General features: G+C 44.5%; 1 protein-coding gene across 2 annotated transcripts in view; it reads right to left on the reverse strand.

The window, feature by feature from the left end:
* Positions 1-2,250: 2,250 nt before the first annotated feature.
* Positions 2,251-12,801, reverse strand: part of HERC3 (HECT and RLD domain containing E3 ubiquitin protein ligase 3) — a 48,612-nt gene continuing 38,061 nt past the window's right edge. The window contains exons 20-25 of one of the 2 annotated variants that reach the window (XM_027706555.1): positions 12,395-12,561; positions 11,242-11,308; positions 9,432-9,514; positions 6,080-6,263; positions 5,208-5,310; positions 2,251-4,063 (exon numbers count right to left, since the gene is read on the reverse strand). In XM_027706555.1, coding sequence (XP_027562356.1) covers positions 3,855-4,063; positions 5,208-5,310; positions 6,080-6,263; positions 9,432-9,514; positions 11,242-11,308; positions 12,395-12,561 — 813 coding nt within the window. In that variant the 3' untranslated portion in view covers positions 2,251-3,854. Of the gene's footprint in view, positions 4,064-5,207; positions 5,311-6,079; positions 6,264-9,431; positions 9,515-9,681; positions 9,772-11,241; positions 11,309-12,394; positions 12,562-12,801 lie in introns of those variants that run through there. The other variant, XR_003537710.1, reaches the window with a different exon arrangement.

A 12,801-nucleotide genomic window follows, 5' to 3' on the forward strand; every position in this document is an offset into this window, starting at 1 on the left:
AAATTAAATTCTGCACTGATGTCAATACCTGGGAAAGTACAAATTAACCCACCGGTGCTAAAAGGGGCGACTAAGTGGGGCAGAGTGGGTCTGGTGCAGCGTAATTAATTTTGCTAATGTAGCCTGCGATGGATACATCAGAGATAGACAACAAGCACAGCTGCAAAATGAGAGCAAGCCATGCTGATGGCTTAGTAGGAGTTCCTGGGCTCTTCCTTCTCCTTCCAGGGATCATTAAGGTTTTGTTGCCTTTGACCATCACAGCGTGTGGTGTTGAAGGCCCTTTGCTTGGGGTGCGAGACACATAAATTGTCTCCGAGAGTCCAGCTCACCTCCACCCACTGCGTGTCTTGGTGCTCCACATGTACAAGATTAATGGAAAACTTGAAAAAGGCTCTTGCCCTTGGAGATGGGCATGGATTGACATTTCCAGCTATTGGAGAGGGCAGTCAAATCTCACCAACCTGTATAGTCACTCCCAGTACAGCGTTGCACACTTGCTGGACCTTGTATGGTGAAGTGATCCCGTGCCTCCCTTCAGACACCTGCATGCAGTGAACCATCTCCTAGTATATGGATATGTACATACATGAAAACAGATACAATTATGCAAATAACTTGATGTACAGCAAATATTGTGGTTGGCTGGAGTGTAGAAGCCAGTACCAGGGTGGGCTGTGGGTGCCTGACTGAAAAAAAGTTGTGAATAATCACTTTTTTCAGACTGCGTTTCTCACCCAGCCAGTGCATTCTACAGCTAATGACACCTTAGCAACTCTGGGCTTGATTTATGTAAGTTTAAATTGAATTTTTGGTGTCTTTTTTAACATAAATTAATTGAAAACCCTTATGTGTATGTTTTGTATTTTGTACAAAACACAAAAATATCACTGTTTTGACTGCAGGTGTTTGGTGACAGTTTTTGTTCCATATGGAATGTTGCCATGGATTGGCTCAGTTCAATACACAAGTGGCTCACACAACAGCCCTGGCCCCTGCTGCCTCCACCTCCTCCTCAGCTGAACATGGCTGACATCTGCTACTGGAAAAGAAATGTGTGTGTGATGTATAAATATGTATATATACACACATTTTGCGTATATATATTATGTAAAACATATACACCTCTATATTGTAATACAAGTTATCTTCAATAATGCAACACATACAATACACTATATACAAAATCTAGGCTCCATAGACACTACTATACAACAGTATCTATCTAGACTTTACACAGTTATATAATACAGATCCCAGATTAATGTGCACACACTGCATTGTGCTTAGAGTATATAGGAGTTATGTGCACTGCTGGCTGAACCCTCAGGCTGCAGCTCCCAGCAGCTGACAAACGGTGCTGAGCACTCCCTCACTGGGCCCTTTCTGGGGTGAGGTGGTGGGGGTTCCCTCAGTAACCAGGGCAATGGGCCCTGGTGCATGAGGGAGTCTCTCAGCCCCCAAACTGCATCCTGGCCACACAGACACCCACACTCTCTCCCTTTACAAGTGTCTGGTGGTGCAGCTCCTCTGGTATTGCTGCCACAGCTCCTGCACACACAGGCCTGTTGTTAATAATTACTTGCTGTTAATGAATGAAGGAAGAGGTGGGTCTGAGGTAGAGGAGGGGCACAGAGTACTGCAGGGCTGCCAAAGGCTCGCTGCTTCCAGCACCCAGCTCAGGCCCCACCACACACCTCAGGGTGCTCAGGTCATGGGAGACATGGGGATGTTGTGCCAAGGGGTCTGCGGTACCAGGCAGGGAAGGCCACAAGCTGGAGAAGCCTTGGTGGCCTTCACTGCCTTGAAGAAAGGCACAGCTGCACACCCTGCTGCGTGCAAGGTGGGAGGAAAGGAGGAGAAACAGAGGGATGGAATGACACAGGTTCAGTCTCAATTCCCAGCTCTTCCACAGAGGACTTGCCTGACTTTGTCTGAGAGAGACATGACAGGCAGATAAAACCACTCCTGCTCTCTCTGTGGAGAGAACAAAGTGCCTTGGGGCTGGGGCTGCCTCCTACCTTGCTTCTCACTTGCCAACCAGCACCCAAGCCAAATCTAGGTGAGGATGGGGAAGGGCAGCATTTGACAGGAAGGGCCTGGGTGCTCAGCAGCACCAGGTCCAAGGCACAGGAAAGCAGTACCCGCCCTCCACGTGCTCAGAGGTACAGTGAGGCAAGGGGGCGAGGCAGTGCCAGTGCTTGGAGCAGCCTCTCCTTTACTTCCCAAGACGAGAAGGCAGCCACTCAGTCAGAATTAAACATCAAATTTATTGCATAATACTGTACTATGTACACACACATCGAAAATAAACATTTGATATAATTGTATATTTATCTTAAATGCTGCATTAGAAAGAGGCTGGAGGGCTCTCCATGTAGCCCACAGCTTGTCTTAAAAAAAACAACCCAGAAGCCTCAAACCTTTTGTTACGAGGTGCAAAGTTCAATACTGTCTATTGAACATGGTGCATAAATACTATGTCCTAATAACAAGTCAATGTCAAAACCACCCTAGGCTTAAAATGAGATTTACATCAAGACCTGAAAAATGGGGGGGTGGAGGGGAAGGGGAAGGGAAAAATCATTCAAATTTCATTTAATGGGGTGGTGAGACTGGGGGAAAAGATAAAGGCTCTCCAATCACACAGGATGGATTTAGGTAGTGATTTTTCTATATTTCCAGTCTAGTTCATACAGATTGTCCTTCAGGTCCCCCCCAGCAAAACAGCTGTCAAGTGAAGGGGCTGCTCTCAAACAGCAAAAAAATTAACCCTAGCTGCCAAAATAAAACCAATCTCTGAGAGCTATCACTCAAAAGTGGATCTTGTGCTCCTTTCTTTGACCTGACCAGACTGAAGAGCTTGTAACACCTCATACATTCACACACCCCAGCACACGCACATTCACACACACACGTGACTCCTCTGGAGAAAGGTGGCAGTGGTAAAAGCAGCCACCTCACCTTGTATTGGAATAACAGGTCTGTTTGGATGGAAAAACAGGGCTCAGAAAACCCACCCATGTAGTCTGTAGACTTGCCAAGACAAACACACAATACAAGAAAGGCAATTTGACAAACCCGTTATTACAGGTAGGGTTTGTCCTTCCACAAGCCTGAACACAAACCCCGCTCCAGAGGACTCTGAGGCTTCTTTAAGAAGACATTGCTTGGAAACGAAACACAGGACAAGTGAGGAAAAACAAGCCAATGCCCCTAAACCACCATATTTTCCATGAGACAGCCTGGTGCAAAAAGACAGAGCATCACTAATGCACTGCTCTGGGGGTCACAAATGACATCCCAGCCCAGTACCATCCACCAAGGACCAAAGGGCAGAGGGGATATTTCCATTCAAAGCAAGCAAGAACCAGCTTGCATTTTAAAAGGGAGGAAAAAAGGGTGGGGGGGAAATCACAGCTTTTCAAAGAGGAGATTACTCAGATCCTCAGTTTCCACCATAACCTAAATGCAAGGAAACATCAAAATATTTAAACTGGATTAAAAGCAGAGGTAAGTGTGTGTGTGTATATGTGTGTGTGTATAGGGGCAATAAAAGCAAACTACAAGGAATTGCCAGGAGGGCAGTGATGTCAAGTTGGAAGGAGAACAGAAATGCCCACTGAACTGATTTCATTCAGTAGATAAGGAAATTCAAAGCAACAGCCTCGCCCTACTGAAGCCCCACAAAATGCTGGCAGCATCAGGGTGAGACTGCTTAATCTCTATTATTATTATTATTATTTATATTTTCCAAAAAAAAAAATGTTCAGATCCATTCCCTTACAAAAATAAAACCCAAGCCCATCGTTTTCTGCCTCTGTACCCAAGTGTCTGTGCCTCTCCTGTGCCGGTCAGGCCAAGCTGAACCCCTCATAGTGATCGATGGCTTGCACCAGCCGGGCGCTGAGGATCTCCTTGCTGCTGTACTTGGGCAGGTCCAGGAGGTTGTAGCAGGTGTGTGCCACGGGCAGGTACTGCTCCCCGCTGGTGGTGGACTGGATGATGATGCGCAGGCTGGACATGCCGTAGATGGGAATGCGATCGCTGCCCGTCAGAAACACTGGGAGAAGCAGAGGGAAGGTTGGACAGTTCAAGCAGGTGACCTCCCACCGAGGGCTGCACCTGAAGGCAAATTTCATCCCCACCTGTGCCATGAGAACCTGCCTGGAGGGGCCGAAGCCCTGACCAAGCTCCATGCAGGGCACGGCTGGCTCACAGAGCTGCAGGAGAGCAGCATCAGTGCTGGGTGCACAAATGTGTAAATTGAGCAGCCCACAGCACACCCTTCCCTTAAAAGTTCCCTCTCATGCCTGGGCAGGTTAAAAGGAGCAAAGCCAAGCTGCCTGATGCCCACGGCAGGGGCACGTCTCTGTGGAGAGGGGGCCCAGCCACCCTCCCACCTCCCATCCCTCCCAGCACAACACCTTGGATGCCAGGACTGGGGGGGCTCCTCCTTGCTGCTCCCCAACACAGTCACTCTGCCCCATGAGTGTGACCCTTGTGCACCATCCCTGCTATGGTGGTCTGGGGAGGGGGCAGGGGAGATACCTACTAAAGCCCCTGCTGTGTACCAGGACTCCTGGGACCCTCTCTACAGCTGCTGACTTCAGCCTGCACGTTTTGGCTGAGCCACTTTTCCAAATCAAACATGCAGAACAACTAAGCTGACTGACTGTTGCTTTGGAGAAAAAAAAAAGCCTCACACAAAAACACTGGCCTTTGTCTTTCCAGCAGTCACAGAATCACAGTGGCTGAGGTTGAAGGACCTCTGGAGGTCCTCCGGGCCAATCCCTCTGCTCAAGCAAGCCACCTAGAGCCAGCTGCCCAGGACTGTGCCCAGTTTTTGAGTATTTCCAAGGATGGAGACGTCACTGTTACTCTCTGGGTAACTGTGCCTGTGTTCTGCACCCCCACAGGGAAGAGGTTCACCTGATGTTAGGTAGAACTCGCCAGTACCTAGTGAGAGACTGCACCGAATCCTGCTCTGCAGGTATCACACCCAGTGATTCTGAAGATAAAAATGAACAAAAAAAGAAGAAAAAAACCCCAACACAACAGAAGGGAAAAACCAGATCTGACTAGCAGATAACTCAGGAGATAGCCATTCATGCTGGATCACCCTCTAGCACTTAATGCAATGAAACTCTGCAGCCACTCTCACCTGAGTCTTCAGGAGACACTCTGCACCTCTGCAAGATACTTACAGAGAAATTTCTTCTTCTTTTCCAAGGGAAATGCATGAAACGTCTCCCAAAACATTCTCACAGTTGGGTGTGTGGCAGTGTAGTCTCCCTTATAGACAGCACTCTATTAAAAACCAAAACATCGCATCATTTCAGCTGGCACTAAAAAACAAAGACTAAGCAGAACCCACACCTCATCTTTTCTAGTATCTGACGTCAATCTGACATCAGATCAATGCCTGACGGTTTTGAAACAGAACCCAGGATGGGTGCTGGGCAATAGCATAGCTCAAAGACCCAGCAAAGGTTCTCCCAGCAATGTGAGGAAGGTAGACACAAGGCTTCTGCTGTTCAGCTCATTACAGGTGTCACAAGAAATCGTGGAGTGCGTTCACAGGCTGAACTCATGAAGAGGATCACATGTGCTGCACTGCACAGCCGCTTTTACTGCTGAGGCTGAGACAGAGTGAATAACTTGCTCATCCATGAATTTTGAGAGGATACAACCCTTACTTGGTGCCCAGACTCCCCTTTGAACCCTTGGCTGTGCACTTTTTGCCCTTGTGCAACTGAGTTTCACTGTAGGTGAAGACGCTGACTTTGTGTCTTCCCTTCAGTCTTAGGTTTCATCCCTAAAAACAGCAGATTAAGTCCTTCTCCCCATCCTTCCTCACCCTGAATTTCCTCCCTGAGCTTTATCAGTAGCAAGACATCCCACTAAAAAACTTTTCATGTGAATGACAGCAAGGTGTACAAGGAGCATTTAAAAAAAAAAAAAAGACAAGACATCTATGGCTTATTACATCTCATGACATAGGCTAATGCCCACCTCATGCAACTACACAATCCTGGTACTTGAGAAAAAGAAAAAAAATACAAGAGGGAAGCTTTACCTCCTCCAATTCCTCCCAGTTGTAGTTACTGTTTCCAACTATCATGGCCCTGAGCTCTGTGGGCTGGAAGAGTTCCAGGACTTTCCCACCACACACTTTCAGGAAGCCAGTAGAAAAGGCCGTGTACCACTCATGGATGGAGAGGTTGAAGATGTAATTTACGTAGGCTTCAACAAATTCTTCCCTATTGCATTGAGAGAAAGCAGGCAAAGGAGAGCACTTTTAATTGTATGCCAAAGCAGCAGCACTGCTAAGTTTTCCTATTTCTGCCTATAATGTGTTTTGCAAACCTGAGTCTCCAACAGGTTCAACCCACTGCCATCCTCTCACCGAGTCACTGTAACATGGACAAAGTATTCAGCAGCAATTACCACCATGTGTCAGATTATTCCCCAGCAGCCCAGATTCTGCACTACCAGTAAACACACCCAATGGCCTTGTATCCAGTTGCCCACAAAGTGAGTGACAGCAAGCACTCGGGAGGTGTCAGGAACAGAAGCCTCTTCCCTATGGGACCCATGACCTGCACAGAGGCTGTGTTAAGCAAACAGCAGGATACAGTCACCAAATGAACATATTCACCCTCTGGCCCAGCTCCTGCAACACTCTGTTTAGGAAGTCCAGGAAATAACCTACAGATCTTCTCAGTTCACAGGTGTCCAGGGTTACTCAGCTCAGGGGTCTGTGCCCACCCACTGTGACCTCAGCCTGCCAGGCTGCTGTGAGCAAGAGCTCTGCTGGAGAGAGGGAACAGACAGTGCCCAGCAGACTACCACTTCCAAAACCATGAGCCTAGTGTAGTCAATTTTCAGAGGCAGCTCCTGCTGACTCAATCCCCAGTAAGTCTCACCAGTGGTTCAGCACTTTCAAAGCCAAAGCTGTAGTCCGTGGGCAGACTGAGGAAATCCTACTCTGAAGTCTGCATCTGAAACTGCCAATTCCCTCCCCAAAGAAAGTTACTAAAAGAAATCACCACCCCTCACTACGGAGCAAGAAAACAGCCTATGAAAGCATATAAACCTCCTCTTCAGCCTTTGCACTCTGGCTAAATAAACATATGGCTTGTGCATTTGGAGTACGTGGCAAAGAGAATGACTCCTGTCAGAATGACAACCCTGTTTTCCTTCAAGGGTTCCCAAGAACAGCATTAAAGCAAAGACAACGTTCTGTAGTCACTGGCAAGAAACTTGTGGCAGTCTCTGGACTTTGTTGGGAGGTTAAACAGCTTTATTCTACTCTCTTGTTCCTATTCTCAAAGCACCAAGATCTGAGTGCAAACAAGAATTTCATTTGTGCGGTGGCTTAAAATATTTCCCAATATTAATTTTTTTTAACATCTGAATAGTGCACCAGGCAATGTGACAAACTGGGACATGAAACCACTGTGTGTGGCGGCATCATTTTTGCCTGATGTTTAAGGGCAGTTCCCACCAGCACTCAAAGGACAAGCAGATCAGAGAACAGCATAGAATCCGATACCTCAATCTCTAGCTGAGGAGGTCACAACTGAAAGAAATATTTTGGCCTTTTGGTGGAGGAATTCTCAACACATACACTATGCAAGAGCAGCAAGGGATAGGTGAGAAAGTAAAAAAAGATATAAGGAAGCAGACTAACAAAAATGAAAACTTGGAATAAGAAATCATATAGCAAAGGAGGAGTTATTTTCCAGTGCATTTGTTTTATTGTAATTTTCCCAATAGTCACCTGAGCATTAGGGAAATCCAAGCTGATTAAGCACTTAACTGTTGCTTAATACCTCTCCGGCTGTTACGGTCATGAACCCTTTTTCAAGAACATTTTACGAACTCCAAAGTAGAGAGGGAAAATGCAGGCATTTCCTACTTGGCATTTTTCAGTGAAAGCAATCCTGTGCATTCTTCAGTTCCCAATGAACTTTCCTCATGCGGGAAAGGCAGTGCCTGGAGACGTGCACACAGCAAACTATTCAGGCTGCAGGGACAGCAAATTGGTCCCTGGCCTCTAAATGTAAAGTGAAGGAAGTCATTAAGCACTGTAAGGTGAATTGACAGCCATGTCTAGACTTGGATTTAGAGGTTAGCTTGAGTTCAAAACTCCAGTCAAGATGAAGCAATTGAATTTTGGAATGTTAAGCTGGTGGAGCTACACACTAGCCTTTCTCCTTAAGGATTTTCTTCTCATGTTTCCCTTCCTGACTTAATAAACAGCTGCAGAAGCTAACCTGGGTGCTCTTCCCAAACATTTGCTCAACTAAAATCTTTGAACTGTATGGTATATCCTTTGTACTGTATGGCATACAGTAGAAAAATGGCTGGTTTTCTCTTGAGTGTATGTGCCCAGCCTAAACACCTAAAGGGTACTATCACTGCCATTTTCATCTTTCCTTCACTGTTGCAAGGGTAAATTAAATTCTCCTCTATTTACCTGAAGTCCATCTTCTCCTTGCAGGGAGCCAGAATTACACTGTTTCATCTCCCTGTAGGTTTTGCATGGAGGCAGCTATTTAGTTGTGTCACTGCACCATGCTGGGCAGTAGTAAGGTAGATAAGGAGGTAACACAGACAAAGCTTCTGTTACAGCAATGGGTTTAGATGGAATCAGAACCCTTTTAAATAATCAGATTAATAGGAAATTACTTCATCTCCAGGCTTGCCAGCAAGGTCTTCAGCAATCCTAGCACAAGCCCCTAACCATGCTGCTGAGTAGTCACTGAATCACAATGTTTTGCCAGCAGAGTAAGAATCTGAACAGTGCTTCAAGTAATAATGGCATTTATAGAAATCCCATTACAGGATTATGAGAAGAAAATAGTTCAGCAGCTGGAAAAAAAAAGGGGGGGAAATGGTAGCTGTGCTAGTAATAACTCGGGGGTGTTCAGTCAAACGGAAAGGAATCCAAGTACAGTAGGTCCTAATGGCTGTAATCAGGGATGGTGGTCAGGGTGTACTCAAGGGAAAGTGTTTCCGGCTCCAGAATTAAGAGTATAAACAAGTTTGCCAGATTCAGTTTTGTTGGTCATGTACAGTTCCTGTCTGAGCCATCAGGGATATTAACCTTCAAGGGCCAAAATCATACTGCATTCTCTATTTAAAATGAGAAAACCGCCAAGGGTCTACATGAAGGCCTTTTATAGGGAAGATGTTTGTCCAAAAGTGTGTGGGACATTTTCCAAACATGGGTGGAAAGATGATGAAAAGTTGCTTTTTGTTCAAGTGCCACTAGTGCCTGGTATCTTTTGAACAACTAGTCTTAGAATTTATTTACAGTGACTACTAATTCTCTCCTGTGTTTCACCTCAGATAAGTTTTCTGCGGCATTGCACCCGACTTCACCACAAGTATGAGTCCATCCCAATGTACCCTCCGCTTACCTATTGTCCTTCTGCACTATAATTTTATCTCCATCTTCAATCAGGTTCTTCTGCTCTGTCACACCATAGCTTTCCCTGCAGATCTATACAAAACCAGGAAATCAATTTTACCAGAAGTACTTTCCAGGGCACGTGCCTACAGTAAGATACAGAGTTCTCTTTCATAGTTGATGACTGGCATATAAAGGGTGGGCCAGAGAAAACTGTATATGCAGAAACTTCTTTTCTCTGCTCTGTGTAGCACACCTACCTTCCATCACTTATATTTGCTGTAGGACTGCTATTAAGTCTAAATGTGGACTCAGAAAGAAAGTAAAAATTACTCTTTTAGATATACTTTCTGTGAAAAAAAAACACAAGAGATTGATAACTAAAAACCTGATTTTTAGCTAAGCCCACAAGCTCTGGCAATAAAAAGGACTCCCTTTTTATAACAGAAACTCAGTAGCTTAATTAATTTGCTCTCACTGGAAAATGACATGACCACGGACATCTTCCTGATTTTGCCTCACCTAAGACGGCACCAGTACAAACCTATATTTTGCACATTAGCTGGTTACCCGAAAAAATTGAAAAAGGGTCAATTTTCAAGTTGCCATTCACAAAAGAGCTTCTGATTTTGACATGCAAGATGAGTTATTAATGTCAAGGTTTGGGACATCAGTTATTTATTCATGTCAAAGTTTTAGCAGATATATCTGTATGTCTTTATATACTATGTAATATACAATGCAAGAAAGAAAGAAAGAATGCCCTTTTGTGTGAAAAAGAAAATGGAGAAAAGTCTCTTGTGCTACTTCAAAGGTATCCTTTTTACACAGTTTGCATTATCATCACTATGGCTTCATTACCTCATCCCAAATTACAGCTCTGTTTTGCAGGAGACACAGTCAGATGCAGGTCTGAGTCACTCCGGAGATAAGTCTGATCTAAGAGAGTTTATGTGCTCTCATTTATGAAACAAGGAAATGGACACCACTCTCCTAGCTCAGCAAGGTTCTTCACAGTGAGTAGCAGTTTCATGTACCTTGTTTTTACCCCAGGGCAGGTCCAAGACAGAGAGTTGAAAACCCATCACTCAAAACCTGTTAGAGCATTAGGACTTCGAAGCAAAGACATTGAAACATGGAAGGCCTTACTCTGCCCAAGTCAGCAGAGAACATAGCCGGAGAACAACAATGTCATTTCTCTTTGTATGTTCTAAATGTCTGCATGTGTTGAGAGCCGTATCTGATATTATATAGTTTATCAATATTGAACTCTTAATTTCAGGGAATCTCTACTGTGTAATAGAAACTATTGCATCTAGGTTATTAGCTATTAAAAAAAAGTCCTTTTACTGCTGCAGTACACAGGAAAGCTGACTACCTCAGCAAGTCTCCTAGCAACAGTCTCCAGCATTTTGTCCCTAAGAAAGTCTGGCCAAGTACACACACTACAAACTTCCAAGTTTAAAAAAAAAATATTAATATTAGGACAGCGAGGGAAATTCTAAATTGTGTTAGCATTTCAAGAATTGACCTAGTGATGTCAAAACCTAACTTCTATTTTCAAGAAGGATTTTGGAATTACTTCTCACGATCTAGCATCAGAAGTTGTCACAGTGACAACACAGTTATTTTGAAAACCACTCTGGTTAATCTACTTACTAGCTCAGTTTTCAGGACCACATATGAAAGAACAAGGGAGGCTGGCAGCAAAGAACATTTTAACATTAACATGGGGTATGTGCTACAGGCGAGTACACAAACAAATAGACAGGCTTCAACTGTACCATAATTACAGAAATTATATATTAAATGTATCTTACTGTAAAATTCAAACAGAATGTCTCTTCCACATCTTCCCCAGGGTAATCTAAAAGTTGCTGAAGACTCCTACATAACACGTAGGGAAAGAAATGAGAAAAAAAATCAGATATTTAAAAAGCCATACATCTAACAGGGAAAACAAATTCAGCAGAAGCAAACAGCATCATACATCTGGGTAACAGAATTGCAAGAGAGAATCTGAGTCACCCCAAGTGGTAAGAAAGAAATATGCCTCAAATAAAGAGATGTTTTGTAGGAAGCAGGATAAATGTCAATCCATTGAAATTATCAATACAGTCCGTGCCTACTTAGTACATGGATCACCTTTAACTGGATTATGTTTCTAGTTCTTAACTTCTAGTTCTGTTATCACCACACAAAGGTCTGAGGGAGTGGAGGAAGAGAGAGTGGTGGATTATATCTGTATCCTCATCACGTAAAAAATACTCTCCTGTCTCTCAAAATCCTGCTGTTGTCTTCCCTGGCATTTTATCTCATTATTGTAAATACAGCTGTTCCTTGGTGCAAACAAATCAGATGGAAACTCAGAAGAAAAAACTAAGATAGCAGTCAGACAGTGGGATCTTGACTTCTCAGTGTCAGAGGGAACCAATATCCCCATGCAATTAGGCAGAAAGATTTAATACACCGTTTAGAAAAAGTAATTCTTTCACTGTATTCAACTTCTTCCTGGCATGGGAGCAGGTCACAGCTACACTGGCTCAGGGATGAGACAATTCACAACATTACATACAGTTCCCACCCAGGGCTACATCAGGAGACACACAGCAGATCTAACTCAAGCCTGGCTTGAGGGAAAGGCTGAGACTGTGATCTGGGATCATGCATGCAACCACCCCTGTTCTCAAAGGGGTGTGCTAGGTATCTTTTGGCTATGCTGATACCCAGTTTCAGGGGGTCAGGAAGGTGGGAAACTAAGCAGATGGATCCAATAGCCTGTGGGAGAGAAGTCTTACATGAAATTCACCACCAGCTCATATATTTCGCTATGATCACAGTCCCCCAAATTAACCAGTCACTCAGAAGGATCAGGAGGTGTTTTATTGACCAGCTTTTACCTAGTTTGGCATTTCTCATTCTCAGCTAGATGGTCTCCCTTCCCAGAAAAGCTGCAAATTTTGTTTTTCATACCTTCCTTCCGTAGGGGATAGCTCCTTCAAATCCTCTAGGCAGGGCTTCACGTTCAAGAGTTTTTTGTACAGAGCCAGGGGAAAGTGAAGGTCTACCACTGTGAAATTGTATATTGCAAGACCACATATGATGCCAATCAAGTGAAACCAGTTGTGTTCTACAAAGCACTGCAAAACCACACAGAGAAATCCTGATGAGACACACTGGTGCAATGCACAGTATTCTTTCCTCCATGCACTAAGATGACAGCCTTTGCTTTTCCAGCTGGGACAAAATCAGAGAGCTCCCATCAGGTCCCGGTGTTGTTGTGAATTCCTTGCTGGAGTGCGGCACAGAAATAAAGATTCAGAAACCATGTTCAAATACTTTTGTAAGCCATGGTTAGCTGTGGAAACAGCAACAGCAGC

The sequence above is a fragment of the Neopelma chrysocephalum genome, unplaced genomic scaffold (genome assembly GCF_003984885.1).
Source record: "Neopelma chrysocephalum unplaced genomic scaffold, ASM398488v2 Primary Assembly neopelma1_382, whole genome shotgun sequence".
In the NCBI taxonomy this organism is placed as follows: domain Eukaryota; kingdom Metazoa; phylum Chordata; class Aves; order Passeriformes; family Pipridae; genus Neopelma; species Neopelma chrysocephalum.